Here is an 18,687-nt window from a genome sequence, read left to right as displayed (position 1 = left end):
AGTGCTGGCCTTCTCCCCTTCTGCCCAGCACTTGTGGCCGCCCGGCTCTCCTGCCCAGGCCACCTCACCCGCTGCTACAGGTCCTTCTCATCTGGGGAAGGGTCTTCCCTCCCGACAGCTCTCCGGAATGCTCTTTTCTCCCGGTGCGGACACGAGGCACATGCTGTCCACGGGCTCCAGCGCTTGAGCAAAGTTGGCTCCAGGCTCCTTTCTGCACTTCCGGGCACACGGACGCAGCAGGGAGGAGGCACGAGCCCGTCTCTCCCGCTCTGACACGCCGTAATACTACAGCCCTTAACCTTCATCTTCAAGCTCGATGGTCCTAAGACCCTTCCACGTATCCTCCTTTATGGTGGGTTCACAGGCAGGCCCAAAGGATACATCTTCACGGAATGTTTTAATCTGGGTATGTTCAGAAAGGACACTTGAGACATCACCCCCGTAAACAAGTAAAGTAGTAATGGCTAATACGTACAATGCACCCGGCACTGTGCTCTTTCTACAGGATCCTTAAAAGAGCCGTACGTGATTATTAGCCACCATCTACAGGCGAAGGAACCCAGGTCTTGAAGTAGTGTGTCACATCCAGTTAGAAACAGGATTCCAGACCATGGCTCTGAACCCCCATTCTATCCAGGATGCTTGGAGCGCCGTGCCCTCCCCAGGGCTCTGCACCGCAGCAGGTGAGCAAGGACGAGCCCCTGACGTCAGAGAAGGAGACCGACTATACCTTAAACGGTTTATTCTCAGGGCACCACCCTCTAGCCAGCTTTCACTACTGGACTTAGAAAGAAACATTCTGTCGAATAGACATACGCAGTTACGGGCCAGTTACGAAAAATTACGGTGAAGAAAACACTATAATTAGTGAGCGCAAAAGATTATTGGAGCACAAAAGAAAGACCGATTAATAATTGGATACGCAGGTCAGGCAGACACGTGGCTGTCTGGGGAGTAAAATGCTACTTTAAAATCTTCATGAGTGTTCAAAATGTTGTAATGGCTAATAATGAAGATCACACTCATATATTTTGAATTACCATTGTTAAATTTTTTAAAGTTGGATTTACTAGTAGGGCTAAGGGCACAGATGACTCTCTACAAAAAGTGAGGCATGAGAGTTATAAAATTTATTAGAAAGCCCATAAAGATGATGCTAATCCTCCATCACTTTCCTAGAAGATCACGGTGTCCGTCTGAGCATGTGACTCCAAGCCAGGGCACTGTCTCTCCATTTCACCTCTCTGATTGAACTGAAGGTAAACAAACTCTTACAAATTTAAAAAAAAAAGAAGAAGAAGAATTAAAAATATGGATAAAATCAGAACTAGAAAATGGAAAGCTCCCCTTAGGGAAAGTTGAGGATCCAACGGCTTCCCCGGGACACGTCTCCCTGCCCCTGGCCGCAGCCCTCTCCCCAGGGGTGAGCTGAACCACCGTGATAAGAGACTCAGCTCGCCCGCCCACGGGGGACTTCACGCCACGGCCTCACCGGGACGGGTCCCGGCCACGCTGTCGTCAACAGGCTGCTTGGAATGCCGCAGGGGCCAGGACCTGGATTCGGGTCTCACACCACCAGTTTTCCTCGCTCTGGGCTCGAGAAGCCCTGCAAACTCCGCTTCCTCTGCCGCAGTCCGTCTGTCTTCAGGGTGAAATACTGAATGCAAAGGGGTCCGACCAGGAGGCCCGTGTTCCAGTTGTGACTCGGCCACTTCTGGCCGTTTTACTCTGGGCAAGCCACTGACTTGTTCTGGGTTCTTGCTGCAGCGTAAGTGTATTCAGGAAGCTGGATTGCTAAGAATTCTTTGTTCGAACTGAAACATTTGTGGATCCCTTAGCTAAGACTTTAAATGATTAAGTGGAAGTTGTTATCACACATGCTCCTGTGCCCATATGGCTGCCAGTTACCTGTCTGTGCTGACTCCCCTTCCTGAAGCAAAGAAGCCCCAGCACGTGAAGATCCTCTGTCCGTGAAGCCCAAAGTATGCCTGGCAGCCCAGGAGGGGAAAAAAAAGACCCCACATTCCACACCTCTTGGTGCCCAGGGAGGGCGTTTCTCGTACAAGCCGTGTCTTAGTCCATTCGGGCCGCTAGAACACAGAGCACAGACTGGGTGGCTTACAAACGAGGAATGTACTTTTCACGGCTCTAAGGGCTGAAAGCCTGAGACCAGGGCACCAGCAAGGTCAGGTCCGCTGAGACCCTCTTCCTAGATCATTGAGGCCATCCTCTTGCCGTGTCTTCACGTGGCGGGCAGGGTAAGGAAGCGCTGTGGGCCAATCCCGTTCATGATGACTCCACTGTGATAACCTGAGCACCTTCCAGAGGCCCCACCTCCTCACGCCTGGACCGTGCAGGTTAGGGTACAACCTACAAACCTGGGGGGAGACACACACTCAGCCCACAGCAACTGGACAAGGTGGACGTCCTTCGCAGCATCTGCTGCAGGGGTGGGGAAACAGCTAGAACCTAACAGCTCACAGGAATACTACCAGCTAACTGTCTCTTTATTAGCACACTTTTACATATAAATTCAAAACTAAAAAGCCATCAAGTAGGGGCACCTGGGTGGCTCAGTCAGCTGAGCGTCCGACTTCAGCTCAGGTCATGCTCTCACAGTTCGTGAGTTCAAGCCCCGCGTCGGGCTCTGTGCTGATGGCTCGGAGCCTGGAGCCTGCTTCAGATTCTGTGCCTCCCTCTCTCTCCGCCCACCCCTGCTTGTATTCTGTCTCTCTCTGTCTTTCAAAAATCAATAAACATTAAAAAAAATTTTTTTTTAATAAAAAATAAAAATACATAAAGTAGAACTCTATCTTTTAAAAAGAAATTCCGGGGGCGCCTGGGTGGCTCAGTCAGTTGAGTGTCTGACTCTTGGTTTCAATCCAGGTCATGATCTCACAGTTTGTGGGATCGAGCCCCATGTTGGGCTGTGTGCTCACAGTGCAGAACCTGCTTGGGATTCTCTCTCTCTCTCTCTCTCTCTCTCTCTCTCTCTCTCTCTGCCCCGCCTCCGCTCATGTGCGCTCGCTTGCCCTCTCTGAAAAATAAATGAATAAACCTTGAAAATAAATAAATAAATAAATAAATAAATAAATAAATAAAACAGAAAATCTGAGGTGTAATCAGTACTGGGAAGAGGGGGTGGGGAGAGGAGGGTGGAAGAAGAGGGGAGGGGGAGGTATTCAGGTTTCAGTTAGTCTGGGGTGGGGCTGAGAGTCTCAATTTCTAACCAATGCCCAGGCCATTCTGAGGGTAGCCAAAGACAGAGCCTGCAGCCAGATAGGGTTCACAAACAAAGCTATCCTTAATCAAAATACAAATACAGAACAATGGAGTTTACAAATTAAAAACGAAAGTTAAAACAGAAAATGTCTATCCAGGGAAAGCAGCCACTGAGTGGTCCACCACCACCTCCCCCACCCCCACCCCCACCCTCCCCTTCAGGGATCAGCCTTTCCACTGACCATGCTGAGAGAGGACAGGTCTGGGTCCTCTGTCACCCTGGCGCTCGTCCCCCAGCCACGTAAGAAATGGGAAGCTAGCAACATGCAAAGAAAGTCTTTGGGCAAAGCACAGCACAAAACAAACCCCTTGGGTCTGAAACCCCTTGTTGGGAGTCTGCCTAGACTTCCCCACTGGACAGCACAGGGCACACGGCCTCCGAGAGAAGGAACACCCCCCTGCCCCCTGAAGGAGAGCCCTAGACCTGCCCATCCTGCTCCCAGCACCCAGCCCCGTGCAAAGCTAAGGGCAGAAAGCAAAGCAGCTCACCTGACAAAGAAGGCCAGCAACTGTGACAGCTCCCAAGGTTTTCAGAAAATGGCACAGCTGAATTAAGTAGGACTGACTCGAGACTGGCACTTTCTAGGGAACTAATGACCCCCCCCCCCCAGGAGCTGATGGCCCGAGGGGAAGCCAGGGGCCATTAACCCTCACCAGCCAGTAAGCAGGAGTGGGGAGCAGCGCCACAGGCCAGGGGCCCCCAGCCCGGGCGTGGGCGGAGCGGCCTGACCTGAGGACACTCACAGCCCCGGCCTGCGGCCTGAGCTGCAGTGTGGGTGTCTGCAGGGAGGGTACAGGGAGCCCCGAGGGCGCGCACCCCTACTGGCCCCAGGGGACAGCGGAGGCGCTGGCAAAAGCGCGGGGGAGGGAGGACCGACCGCAGCTGTGCCTCGGCCACAGTCCGGCTCGCCTCCGGGAAAGACCACACAACTGCCCAGGGCCAGGCCAGGTCTGTTCAGGCACGGGGTCAACGACACCTGTCCCCTGCGGTGGCAAGTGTGGGAGTCGCCCTGACCCGGCCTGCCCAGCTCCCCCACGTCCCCGCACTGGAAGCGTGTACCCTTCAGACGCTGGGTCCACGGGGAGCTCCTGGGGGAAGGGAAAGAACCCACCTGAGCGCCCCCCGTGCCAGCGCTTGGCCGGTGCCACGCAACACCCCACAGAAGGCTGCCGCGAACTGCACTGATCGTGCGGTTCAATGCGGAGCCACCAGGTGGGGGAATCCCCATCCTCACTCTCCGGGAAGCACCCGGAGCTCGGGCCACCCTCCATCAGGAAATAAGCCTGGGGACAGGCTGCCGGAGGCTGGGGTGTATAGGGGCAACTGCTCATCCCTTCCGACGCGCTGGAAAACCGTGCCCGCCGAGGACCTGGGGGACGCTGGAGCCACCGAGCTCCCAGACGGCTGTGCGCGTCCGGGGTCCCCCCCCCCCCGCCAGCTGGCCGCGGCCCCAGGGAATACATCCCACGTGGAGGAAGCATGTGGCGTGTGCAAGGAACCGTGCACGTCACACACAAGAGAAACACACGCGGCGCAGAAGAGGAACAGGCGTGCCACGCGTGGGAGGAAGCCCGGCGCGCGTGCGGGGGCGGGGGCGGGTCCAGGCGGGGGAAGGAGCCTGCGCCCAGGGCCAGTGACACAGCACAGCACACCGTCGGGCCGCCAGCCTTGGCTCAGGCGCCTTCCCGTGGGGGAGGCTGCAGTGCCACGGGGAAGGGACCCCGCGTCCTGCTCTCTCCCAGGACCACGTGCCGTGGGCCCGGTTCCCCATCCCAGTGGAAGCTCAGCTGCAAGCACAGGTCTATTAGCTCGCTTGTGTATCTGACACACAACATGGTGGGGGGGGGGGGGGGGGGGTCTCATTAACATACAGAGTCAGCATTTGTTGAACGAAGGAGTGCAGATGGACGCCTTCCCCAGAAACAGAAAGGGAAGCACCAGCCTGTCACCCCAATCTTTTGGAGTCACACACCAAATGCCACTGCGTGTGAAGCCTGGGAACAGGGCGTCATCGGACTCCTCATTCAGCCTTCCGTTCAGCCGTGGCTACCAGACGAACTGAAGCCAGAGGCTGCAGCCTTCCCTAGCAGCTTGGCTAGGAAGTCCTGAAAGGAGGGGGACAGCAGGTGACACACGGTTCTGCAAGACAGCACCCAAGGAGCCGTCGTAAACCAGCGATTCGGAAGAGGGTTCCAAAGAACTACAGCCTCGATGCCATAAAATATAAGTTAAATATACAATTTTTCTGTGCCTACCACTGGAGAGCTAGGTCTCTCTAGGACTGATTATTAAGAACCACAGTCATTCAGTACAAAAAGGTTTCTTTCCCTAGGTCCAAGGACTGATGCCTGTATTCCAGAAACCAGGACTGTGTGTGCAAGAAACTACCCTGATACCATAGGACACGCAAAGCTACAAACGACCTTTGTCCCAGGATGCCAGTCTCACCCACCAACCCCGGGGACTCACAACTCACTGGACAGTGCTCCCCAAGAGGTGGTCCCAGAGCCTGCCAGAGATGCACGTGCTGGGGCCCAACCCCAACGTGCCTTGGCTCCAAAAAAGGATTTAAGATTAAAGTACTTCATGTCACTTGGGGCTGATCCCTTCTTGGTGTCATAACCAAATGGCATGTAATTTTGGCTGAGAAAACCAGGTATAATGTAACCTATTCCCGTAACTTATGAATGCCTTCATTGCCTCATTGGTTTTTAATTCATTTAGCTTTTATTGGAAGCATCCCTCATTAGATAATAATAAAGTGTCCCCTATTCTCATAAAGTTAAAAAGCTGATAACTCCACCAAAAAGGCTAATGGGACAGCCTCGGAAGAGAGCGGAACTAAAAAGCAAGTAGGTGAGAAAAGATGCTTGGTGGCCTGGAGACAGAGCCAGCTGGAATTCTCTAACACCTGTCCTGTGACAGATTCCGCACAGTCGACCAGCAGACAGAAGCCGCGAGTCTGCCTTCAGACTCCCACCTGGGTCTGTCCCTCCATCACCGCAGCCCCAGACGGCAGTGTCATTACGCGGGTTCCTCTTTCCCTGCAACATGGCCACTGGAAACTATTTTTGTAAATAAATCACTCACATCTGACACTTTCCAAAAGTAACACACACACACACATTCAGAAAAATGAAAATCAGAAAGACAGTTTACCCCACAAATGCTCAGATCACCCAAAGGTAACCGTGGCTCCAATTTTGAGGCCTTTTGACTAGTTTCCCCCTGGTCTTTTTCTATGTAGAGATTCAGTTTTGTATTTTATCCACTACTTGTCTAATTGAGGTGTAATTGACATAACATTACATTAGGTTCAGGTATTCATAGAAGGATTCAGTATTTGTATCTATTGAAAAATCATCTACTTTCTTACCACCACAGTGATCACACAATATGTACGATTTTAACATTTCACTGAACCGTCTAACGAGTCTTAAATTATGACGCTCACGAGGAGTTTATGACTTCATGAGCGCAGCGCGTGACCTCTGCTCCACTGCGAGGAACCAGGCTCAGCGGGGTGGAACCATGTGAATCTGCCCCCATCCACCCTCACACTGGCACATTTTGATTGCGCCTAACTGTTTCACAATTATGTGCACCGCTGCAGTAACAGTCCTTGTATATAAAGCTTTTTCCATGTTTTGGAAAATATAAAAACATATTATAAAACATAAAAATATAGAAATAATATAAACACTTATTTGTCAAGCTCTAGATACATGTCACCAAATCAGCTGCCTGATTTCAATGACTGAAAATGATTTTAAATGACTATGCCAATTCAAAATCCCTCATCGAGGCGCCTGGGTGGCTCAGTCTGTTAAGCATCCGACTTCGGCTCAGGTCACGATCTCACAGTTTGTGGGTTCGAGCCCCGTGTCGGGTTCTGTGCTGACAGCTCAGAGCCTGGAGTCTGCTTCCAGATCCTGCGTCTCCCCCTCTCTGCCCCTCCCCTGCTCGCACCCTGTTTCTCCCTCTCTTTCTCTCTCAAAAGTAAGTAAAAATTTAAAAATAAATAAATAATAAAATCCCTCATCGATAATATGACAGCAGCTATGTCACTACCCCCTGCCCAGCACCAAATACCCTCCCGCAGCTGTGTTACAGCCACCTCCCCTTGTGTGACAGTGGTAACTGGGTGGAGACCCGGCACCGTGTGACACGGCCTTTTGCGCATTTCCCAAGGATCCAGGACAGTGCACATCTTCACAATGTCCTCAGCACCTGTGAGGTACAGAAAGTAGACGGCTTGATCCCCATTTTGGTGATGAGGATAATGAAGCCCGGCAAGGTTAATCCGTTCGGTCAGGGTCGCAGGTGGACCGAACACTGATCTGCGAGGATCCAACACTCCTTCTACGACAGCGGCCACAACAGCGGGGGCCACATCTTGCATCTCGTGTCCGCCTGCAGTACGTGGCAGTGAGAGCCCGGAGCTCGAGGTTGAAATGGGACCGTGGCCTCATCCAGGCTCAGCCGGAACGAATGCTGTGAGCACGCAGCGGGGCCGTCCAGGGGCCCGCGTGGAAGCAGGGATGCCAACCACGTGCCCTGGCCTGCTTCTCGACCCCTCACCCGGTGAACCCTGCATCACCACAGACTAAACCACAGCAGTACCACCACGGGAGTTTAAGTCATTGAGCTCGATTATTTCATTCGGTTGGGTATTTAAATCCCAATGCAAGTTTTATTTTGTTTGTGTGGCATTAATTTTCTCAAATGGTGCTTGAAAAATCAAGAGCAAAATGGTTATAAAACTAAGAATAGGCTTAGTAATTAACATGTATACATTTGTCAAAAATAGTTACCTGATTATCATATTTAAGAGACTGCGTCCCAACCAAAAACCGAATGGCATCTGTTTCTGCAGTCTGAGGTGTCAGAGCACGTGCCTGCAGGGGGGAAGGAAAATGCACACACATTTATGAAGTTAGATGTAACGGTTAGAGATTAGAAAGCCAGTTACCTCCTGTACCGCCGCTGGAGTATCCATTCATGCGAAGTGTCTGCAAGGCAACTGAGAAATATGTACGGACAGCCTTCAACTTGTGCCTGCTTTGTGACACAATTCCACCTCAGATGTGTATATGGAAACAACTGTAGACGGGCACAGAAAAATAAGCAGTAAAGATGTAAGCGATGTTTTTAATAAAAGCGCAATTTTCAACAGAAATAGATTGGTCGAACAAATCATCCTTTGACAACACAGCAGAAAACGGCCCCCAGCGATGGCAGAGCAGGTGGTTCAAACCACGTCTCCTGCAGAGGAAAACTGTACAAACTAAACGAAATACTCTGAATTTGTTTCAAGGCCTCCAGAAGCCAGCACAGCGATGAGTGAGTGCCAAGGTCTTGGAAACGAGGGAAGGTCAGAGAGGAAAGCCTGACCTCCAGCCCCCTTTCAGCTAGAGGCACCTGTCACTTTGGAAAGTGTGGTGACCGGCCGATGTGGAGGAGAGTTTGTGACAGGCTCGTGGGGCTGAGGGTGCACACACTGAGTACACAGGGAAGAGGTCGGCGACACACTAAAGTTCTGGGTTGGGATCCCTTGGGGATCAGGCCAGGCGTGAAGGTGGACTAGAATGAGGTCAACCCGGACACACTACAATCTGGGTCATCTTAGTCCTCAACTGGATTTTAAGTGATCTGAGCAGGCTGGTGCTCCTGGGCTGGCCAGATACCTGCCAGAAGTAACAGTAAATCCTCTGGAGGAAGACAGACATCCAAAGTTTCTACAGTTTTTCTCACAATGTCAAACACTGAATCAAAAATAACTAGTCATACAATGAGTCAAAATCATATGATCAAAAGCCAAACAACAAACAACAGAAAGGGGCCTGTCGAGCATTCAGATGATCAGGTTCTCTGGGAAACAAGCTCTAAAGCGTCAAGTTTTATGCACAGATTTTGTGGGAGCATTCTCGGGAATGACGCCATGGAAGGGTGAAGGAAGAAGGACTGTGCAGAGGCAAAGAGGAACCTCAGTGCCACAGGGAGACTGGAGCTGGGACAGTCCCTCAGAGTGGAGCCAACATGGCCAGGCCCTTGTGCCGCCCAGCCCCCACCCCCATCTAGCAGGCTGTCCCTGGAGAAGGGTGGGACTTCGGTGGGACTTAGGGCAAAGTGACTCTGTTCCACTGAGGGCGAACTCTAAGAGCAGGACCCACTGATTGCTCTCAGCCACCAACAATCCCAGAATCTGCTGGATTTTCTGACAAAGAAATCTGGGCAGTGCACCACAGCAGGAATCACAACACCTATGGTTAATATGCTCAATAATTAAAATTAAGAACTCCAGGTGAAGAATCTGAGGCCTAGAGAGGAAAAGACTGTGTACAACTGGTAAATATTAGTGTTGTGACTAGTACTGCAGGCTTACGAACTCAAACCCAGATCTCTTTCAGCACAACCACTAACTGCGCCTACATCAACTCCCTGTTTCCCTGTAGCTCATGCTCGGATGCCGGTGGGAGGCAGAACAGTGGCCCCCAAAAACGTCCGCATCCCAATCCCCAGAACCTGTGCAGAGAGACTTTGCGGGTGCGATTAGGTTAAGGATCTTGAGATGGAGATTATCCTGAGTCACCTAGTCACACGGGTCCTTACGAGCAGAAAGCCCTCCCTGGATGTCGTCAGACGGATGCGTCACAGAAGAGAGGACCAGAGAGGTGGCGGCACGAGGGGCGCAGGAAGCCTGCAAGGGCTGCAGACGGCTGGGAGCACGTGGGCAGCAGCCGCTGCAGGCTCTGAGGATGGAAGGAGCCCACGGAGCAGGGAGCACAGGAGCCTCCAGAAGCTGGAAGAAGCAAGGTCACAGATTCCCCCGAGCCTCCAGGAAGCAGTGCAGCCATACCAAGCCCTTGATTTTAGCCCAGTGAGGCCCCTGTTGGGCCCCTGAGCCATAAGGCAGTAAGAGCTGCTCCTCTGAACCATTGAGCTGGTGCTGACTCGTTACGGCAGCAACTGGAAACTGATTCACTACGTGGGCCACCCACGGTTCACTACACGGGCCACTGTCCACACGCGGCTAGAAACAGACGTGACGCCCCACTCCCTCCTCTGTCACATCTAATCTCTGAATTTCTTGATTCATTCTTCTTAAAACGAGGTAAAAGAAACGGAAACCATTGTCCTGACCACCCAGTCTGTCTGGTTTTGATTTGGTCTCTGAGTATCGGTCACCAAAAGGCCTGGTGACAATTTCACGTCACGCTCCGTAGCACCTCTGTCCCCACCCCTCCTCACAAAGGCTTCCTGGCACAAAAATATCAACTACCAAAACACATTCCAGTAACACCAAGAAAATACATGTGCAAAGCAGCATTCACATTATTAGACATCCGGAGGGAAAAGTCTATTCTGGCCAATATGCCTACGACTTCTTCAGCAAAACCGGACTGGACAATTTTTAGAGTCTTACACAGATCTCTGTGCAAAACTGATGAACTCTTTGTGAATCTATATACCTTCTGCCAAAAATGTACATACAAGTAAATTCTGCACATAACATCAGCAAATTCAGACCCTCCAAATCCTAGCTACTTTAAACACCAGGCAGAGGAAAAGGATTCTCATGAGGAAGCGTCCACGCCATCACAGAGAGACAAAACCTCACCTTCTCCGAAGGCAGAACCCTGACTCAACAGAGGGGACGCAGACCTGGGTCCAGCTTCAGACAAGAACGCTACCTCTCAAACGGAGGTACACGTCATCACCCCAGAGAGAAAAAGCCTGAAGATTCCCCCAAAACAGGACCCAGAAGCGGACCCAGCTGAAAGGAAATGATTATTTTCCATAAGACACTCGTCTGTGCTTCGAGTTGGTAATCACGAGTTGACTACATGACATTTGTGAGTGGCAGCTGCCGTGGAAGGTCCCACAGAGGGCAGGACATCGGCCCTGCCCTCAGGGCACAGACTTGCAGGGCAAGACGAGATCGGACAGAGCAGGTGGAAAACGACCATGTGACACAGCCACAGGCACACACGGCACGGGAGCAAAGTAACACTCGCCAGACCGCACCCACACACTCAACTTCAGGTGGAAGGCAGGATCAAATGCCACCACCTTAGAGGAGAAGAAAGCCAGAAGGAAGGAAGCTGTCTCAGGCTGCTGGCCTGGAAAACAGGGCAGTCCGCGGCCACGGAGGCTGCTGGGTGCCCGTGGTGAGCCAGAACGCGGTCAGCTTCGTGCCCAAGCAGTTCGGGCCCCAGACCCGCACACCCGCGCAGAGACCACGGGAAACACGCAAAAAAGTAAAGTCCACGAGATCATCTGTTTTGCCACAGTTTTGGGAAAGCACTACAAATCTGACACTTACGCATTCTGTCACCCACAATAAGACGCTGCTTTTTTAAAAAACTGAAGAGGGGCGCCTGGGTGGCTCAGTCGGTTGAGCGCCAACTTCGGCTCAGGTCATGTTCTCGCGGTCTGTGAGTTCGAGCCCCGCGTCGGGCTCTGTGCTGACAGCTCGGAGCCTGGAGCCTGTTTCGGATTCTGTGTCTCCCTCTCTCTGACCCTCCCCCGTTCATGCTCTGTCTCTCTCTGTCTCAAAAATAAAATAAACGTTAAAAAAATAAATAAATAAATTTTTTAAAAAAATAATAAATAAATAAATAAATAAATAAAAACTGAAGGGCCGAATTATTCTTGTTAAAAAAAAAAAAAAAAGTCTGAACTGAATCTTTAAAAATTATGGCAAAATCTCAAAAACAGTTCATCTAAGATCCTTCCGTTACATTACTGGGTAAAATTATGATCATAATTTAGCTCCGGCCATTCGGGTGACAGATGTGTACGTGTCCGTAATTCTGGTCCTTTGACGAAGTGAGTGATGAAATGACCTTCCGAGGCTAGTTGTTAATGATGGTTCTGAGGTGCTCCAATGACCTTGTTATGAGAAGATCAGATTTTAGGGTATAAAAGGTCACAACCCATCTGCACATATCGTAGCCTGATTCACCTTCATAATTCAATGAAGTAGACCCAGAGTCAAGATGGATAATGTAACTCCTACTCGGGAGATAAAGACGCCGAGGACCGGAGAGGTTACGGGACTTAGTCATGGTCACAAAGCTCCTAGAGGAAGCACGACACGCACTCCCTCCCGATAACCCGGCCTCACCACAGCCACCCCCCAGCACTGCCCTCCTAGGGCCCCCCGCGACACGGCCACCAGACGCTCCGACGCATGACCCCTCGGTCCCCTGGCCCCCCAGGACCCAGGAGGTCACCGCCCCGCCCTGTCTTCTCCCCATCCTCCCTTCTCACGCTGGGGCTCTGTGCCCACGGTTCCGTGCACACTCTTCCCGGCCCCGCGGCCTTCCCTTTCCCACGAGCATCGTCGCTATAACCAGGCCGGTGATCTCGCCTCACTGAGCAGGTGCACAGGGGCACATCTGGCCTGAGGCCAGTCCCCAGCAGCGCCTGACGCCCTCTGCCTGGCAGGCCTACCAGCCCGGACCTCCCAAGTCCGCACCCGCCCTCCCTGCTCAACATTCACACCCCACCCCTCCCCGCTCCTTGCTTAATCTACCTTTTCACAACCTCTGAAGCCGCTTTTCCGCCAGGAGCCTTTTTACTGCAGCTCACCCTCCACGTGCCTCCTCGTCAAGTCGACCCGGGACGGTGGGTCCTCCAGCAAGAGGCTTCGGGCTTCAGTCCCCCTTCCAGACCCCAGGGAATCACACGAAAGCCAGAAAGAAACGGGAACGGCGAGTGACCACAGAGCCACAGCCAGTGTGCAGAGAGGACCGGGCAAGGCGGACACGCTCAAGCCACCTCGGGCCTGAGGACTGAAGGGAAGCTCCCAGGGCGCCTGCGTGCAGTGGGGTAACAGAGCAAACCCCTAGAAGCAAATACACAGAACATTGCACTAAAAACATCCCTGAAAAAGCTCTATGTAAAATATCAAACGGAACCCAGCAGAGGACTATCTCGCGACCAAGTGGAATTTGGTCCCAGAATGCCAGGGTGGCCCCGCAATTTGAAAGTCAGTGATTTAAGTGACCAAAGATACCAAAAGGGAAAACTCATACGTCACATGGTCCGTTCCACAGACACGAAAAGCGTTCGAAAACCTCGAATAGCCACCTTCGACTGTAAAGCTCCTAACGGGTAAGACCGAGAGCCCTGCGGCCACAAGCCTGACGCCCAGGGACTTCCTGACCCGACGGAAGCAGCCCCGAGTGCTGACCGGCCCGGCCCTGCAAAGGCAGCAGCCCCAGCCGGCTGTCCCGGCCGTGCCCACCACGGGGCTCCCGGAGAACCTGCCGGCACAGGTGCGGCAAAGCCAGCCTCACTCACCCCTGCTTGTGTGGCTCCAGGCTCTGCAGGGCGGCTGACTAGTGCGGTGGCAAAGCCAGGGAAAGCGACCGAAAGGACCCCGCGCCACCTTCGCACAAGTTCTCATCCCCGCACGGCCCCTCCTGGCCTGGCCGAGCTCAGCTGGTGAAAGCGTAAGGAGGGCAGCACCCGGCTTAAACGGGAGCCACGGGACATGCCCCCCCCCCCCCCCCCCGCCGTCCACACCTCCTCCACGGTGCCCGCGGTGCCCCTCATTCATGCCCTGCTTACCTCTGCCACCCAAGTGTGTGCCATGCCACCACTGGCTGGAGTCGCCCCTCCAGCGGGGCACAGCGGTCACTGGCCCCCACAACTAGAGAAGGTCTGGGGCGCCTGGGTGGCTCAGTCGGTTAAGCATCCACCTCCTGGTTTCGGCTCGGGTCATGATCTCACAGTTCGTGGGATCGAGCCCCACGTCCGGCTCTGCGCTGACAGCACAGCCTGTTTGGGATTCTCTCTCTCCCTCTCTGTGCCCCTACCCTGCTGGAGCACACACTGTCTGTCTCAAAATAAATAAATAAGCTTAAAAAAAAAAAAAAAAGAAAAAAAACTAGAGAAGATCTTCTTAACGTCAAAAGTTTCAAAGAAGTAAGCATGCAGGAGAGAAACAATCTTGTTTGCGGAGACGTTTGAAATAGTCGTGAAGAACCACCGTTCTGTTAGCTGTGAACTGCAGGTTAAACTCCAGCTCAAAAAGTTGATTTCTCCTGCCCTGTGCCCTAAGAGTGCGTGTGAGGGCATCTCGAGTCCCGTTTACACTCTAAAAAGTTCAAACAGTGCTGGAGAGACATCAGCAACGAAAGTTACAATCACCGGTAAAGATTAACACGTTCGATATTCTAATATGCGGCGAACGTGTGAAATGGAACTGTGAGATGGCCCTGTGCTAAGACGTGTCACTGTGAAAATGCAGCGTCTCTGTGCTGAGTTTGGGAGCGGCCAATCCATTTGCCATGTGACCACGCTTATTTTATGTCCTGTGAAACAACTCTCCTCCCTTTCAGGAAAGAGCTCGAAAGCCCACCCGAGAAACGGTAGCTGATTACTTGTCTCATTAACGTCAACAGACTCCCATCATCACCTTGCAGAGCAAATTTGACAGGAATAGCATGCCCGGACCATCTAGGCCACAGGAGCAGAAACACGAGCACGAGGGGTCCCTGGGGGCTCAGTCGGCTGAACGTCCGACTTCCGCTCAGGTCACGATCTCACAGTTTGTGGGTTCCGGCCCCGTGTTGGGCTCCGTGCTGACGGCTCAGAGCGTGGAGCCTGCTTCGGATTCTGTCTCTCTGTCCCTGCCCCGCTCGCGCTCTGTCTCTCTCTCTCTCTCTCTCAAAAATAAAAAAAACATTCAAAGAATGTTTTAAAGAAAAGAAAAAAAACAGGAGGACAAAACGATGCAAGACCGGGAAGTGGAGTGCCCAGATGGGAAACCAGCGTTTCTCAGGTACGTAGCTATAGCGAGTGCAACACTAAGCGGGCGATTTGGGATTTACGCATACAAAACTCAGGTGTTAAACCTAAAACTCACATTGTTCCTGCAAACATTCTGAAAAGCTGGGTAAACAAGTCTTTATATCTTGACTTCAGTGTTCTATGTATCTTAAGTTCAATGGCTTAAGTTCATTCTACATTCGCTAATGACCTGTCGATGTGAACTCACAGGGTGACGAGTCCCTAGACTGTCCAGTCCAATCTTCTGGCCGATGCAAGAATGCTCTCGAGGCACTGTTCATAAACCCCAAATAGACACACTCCCCAAAAACCAGGTTCTGACCACCGAGTACCACAAATAAATTCCACACTTTTAGCAGGGAAGTCAAGGACGCCTCCTGCCCGATCCCACCAAAATCTCATTTACTCTTTCCCTTTTAGCTCCACTGTCACATTACCCAGAAGGACACATCAACTTCGGTACACAAACCAATCGCCCAGGCAGCCCAAGGAAATGCAGATTCTGATTCTCCAGGTCTGCCTCTGGTGACAGGATAGCTGCTGGTGGGGCGAGGACACTCTGAGTTGCAAGGGTCTACACAGCTTTCCTGACTCTGCCCGTCAGAACTACCTGGTCTCGGTGGTATCAGAATCCGTTTCACTTTACAGAATAGATTTCAAAAGCCAGACCGTCCCACCTCTTATGCCAGACCTTGTACCAACAGCTCAGGAGGGAACGGAGCTAAATTAGTATTAATCCAAACAGTTACAAAGCAGGATGTTAACTGCAACCCTCAGGACCGCCACGCTGCAGAATTCTCGGGGGTGGGGAGCGGGGAGCCGGCTCCTACCCCCCACCGAGGCAGCTCTTCCTTGCCCGGAAAAATGGGAGCAGGTACAACTTTTCTGGCAGGTTGTCCGGCCAGAGTCTAGGACTGGAGAGCACGCCAGGAGATGAAAATGCCCTTCTCCTTCCCTGTGCCGTCCCACACCCCCTCCCCAAATCTGTGGGCTTGGTCACATACAACCTCACCAGAGCCAAGGAGGAAAAAGAACTGAGGGGATGAAGTAAGGAAGTGAGAAGGAGCCATAATTAGGACACGAGGCGAGGACAAGGATGCCCGAGGTTCAGGAGGGTCCTACGGCCACGAGCCCGGAGCGATGTGCACCGAAGTACTCAAAACACGGCAAACACGGGTCCTGCTTGAGGAAAATTCAGCTGTAGAAATACATGCATGTATCTGTACAAAATACCTGTACACACAGAAGGTATATATGTACACAAATTGTACACGTACACGTGTACATACGTATAGATCCCATCCGAGCCACAGCACTTGAGAAAGAAAAAAAATCAAGAAGACAAAAGCAAGCGCGTGAGTGAGCTGGAACAACAACAACAAAAAAAACGGGTGTGGGGTTCCTAACTCCACAACACAAGCAATAAGAAAAACCAATCATCAAAATTGGCTCCAAATTGAGGCTGAATCGGCGGTCCGCTTGGCTGCACCCTCTAGGCTTCTCCCGAGCCTTGCTGTTTCCAGGAAAACATTCTCCCGTATCCCCCTTAACTACAGAAGCCAAAGTATGACCTTTGGTTGAAGACCAGCCCTAAGTCAGGCCCCTGATTCCCATCACCAGACCTACACGTGGCTCTACACGGTGTGGCCTGGACACAGGCAGCGGCCTTGGGTCACAAGCAGTTCGCAGGCACTGTGGAGACGGCCTCGCTCCCACCTGCCCATCACCTTGATTGACTCAGTGGCTTAGCAAATAGGTACCACGCACCTGCTAGGGGGCGAAAGAGAAGTAAGAAATAGCCCTGCTGTCCACTGGGAGGAAGGGGAAGTCTGCGCTTGACTGTTGGCCTCTGACAGCAGCGGTGTCCGAACCGAGGGCCTGACACGGGGGAACCGAGGTGTCTTGTTCTGAATAAAAGGCCTCGGGGCGCCTGGGGGGGCTCTGCCGGTTAAGCACCTGACTCTTGATTTCTGCTCAGGTCGTGATCTTGCGGTTTGTGAGTTTGAGCCCCAAGTCGGGCTCTGTGCTGACAGCATGGAGCCTGCCTGGGATTCTCTGTCTCTCTCTCTTCCTCCCTCCCTCTCTCTCTGCCCCTCCTCCACCTGCACGCTCTCTCTCCGTCTCAGGAAAAAAAAAAAAAAAAAATATATATATATATATATATATATACACATACATATATATATATATATGTATGTGTATATATATTAAAAACAAACAAACAAAAAAGGCCTCCAAGAGCAAAGAGGGCGCTGAACAGGAGGAACCCAGGCCTGAAACCAACTTCTCTAACAATTACAAGAGGTTTCACTGCTCAAAACCAGAGTGTCCTCAATTTTAAAATGGGAAGAACAGTCCCCGCGCCCAGGGCTGGTGTGACAATTAAGCGGCCTGTCAGACCCTGGCACCTACCACCCGCTCAACAAAAGTCCGCCAAAAATGAAACCGAACACAAACCCCCACATAGGATGAAAGCCATGCTGGAGGTTTTGTGAGAAAGTGGACGGGCCTGGGGCAGAGAGGGACGGGCCACGGGACCCAGGTGTCCCGGAAAACAGACAACAGAACAGACAGCAACCTGGCCGGTCAACCTGCCGGAAGTCACCTGCAGGCTGCGGCCGGAAAGTCAACACCCACCAGCAAGACACAAGGGGAATGAGACAAATGGGGAAAAGGAAGCGTTTCCTCAGCAACAGAAAAATGGAAAGCTATACAAGAAAAAAAATGAAATCCTAGAACCCTACTTGAATCAGCAGCCAGAAATATTTCTAGATCTAGAAAGACGAAGACCCTAAATAAGGATTTGGCAAGAAGTTATGATACAACTGTATCAGGAGTCTAAAGAAACACAGGGGAGAGCACAGAAAAAACTAAAAGCCCATAGTGGCAACATCCAGTCACTACATGGTGTCCAAGAGGTAAAAGCAGATAGGTAAAGATGAGAAGAAAGTTTTCAGTTGGATGTGGTTGTTCTCAGGGAATCAGATCAGGTGGGATGGGTGTGTTTAGGGCCCGCAGATCTTAATCAGCTTTTCAGCAATTTGACTTCTTGAAAGGCTTGTAAACGCTACTTGGAATTTTTTTAACTTTAAATACACAAAAATAAACACAAGCCAAAAGTCCCTTCCTATAAGCTAAAAGATGCTGATCATAGGATACGAAAATGTTCTGTAAACACTAATGCGCTTAGCATTTTTATTTTAACAACCCCTATATGGCCCTCAAGCCTCATTACCTTCAGCCAATGGTCAATGACCAAATCCCCATCTTCTAGGGTAAACTGCTCTCCACGGTGATGCGAATGTCACTGACAACCAACCCTCCACTGTCACTTTCGGTACTTACCCTTTAAACTATAATAATGGTTCTTCGAATTCCGGAATGTCACGACCCACAAGCTGTCCAGAGTAAAGCGGCACAAAAATGTGCTACTTCTTTCAAGATAAAGGAGAAAATCAGATAAAATATTCGATACCCAGGGCAAGGATCCACTCCTTGATATTAATCCCAGGAAAAAACATGTCAAACCCCAGGAAATAACGTGTGTTATCTCAAAGATCCAACACGGAAGATCAAAACCTCTGGGTTACTTAGGAGAT

At 51.6% G+C, this 18,687-nt stretch overlaps 1 protein-coding gene across 1 annotated transcript in view; it reads right to left on the bottom strand.

The window, feature by feature from the left end:
* EIPR1 (EARP complex and GARP complex interacting protein 1) overlaps positions 1-18,687 on the bottom strand; it is a 54,936-nt gene that overhangs the window by 34,086 nt on the left and 2,163 nt on the right. Inside the window, exons 2-5 of the mRNA XM_049652015.1 lie at positions 8,064-8,181; positions 7,456-7,696; positions 4,161-4,371; positions 3,937-4,062 (exon numbers count right to left, since the gene is read on the bottom strand). Of these exons, the coding sequence (XP_049507972.1) occupies positions 3,937-4,062; positions 4,161-4,371; positions 7,456-7,696; positions 8,064-8,181 (696 nt within the window). The remainder of the gene's footprint in view (positions 1-3,936; positions 4,063-4,160; positions 4,372-7,455; positions 7,697-8,063; positions 8,182-18,687) is intronic.

The sequence above is a fragment of the Panthera uncia genome (genome assembly GCF_023721935.1).
Source record: "Panthera uncia isolate 11264 chromosome A3 unlocalized genomic scaffold, Puncia_PCG_1.0 HiC_scaffold_12, whole genome shotgun sequence".
In the NCBI taxonomy this organism is placed as follows: domain Eukaryota; kingdom Metazoa; phylum Chordata; class Mammalia; order Carnivora; family Felidae; genus Panthera; species Panthera uncia.
This window is presented reverse-complemented; position numbering and strand designations above follow the sequence as displayed.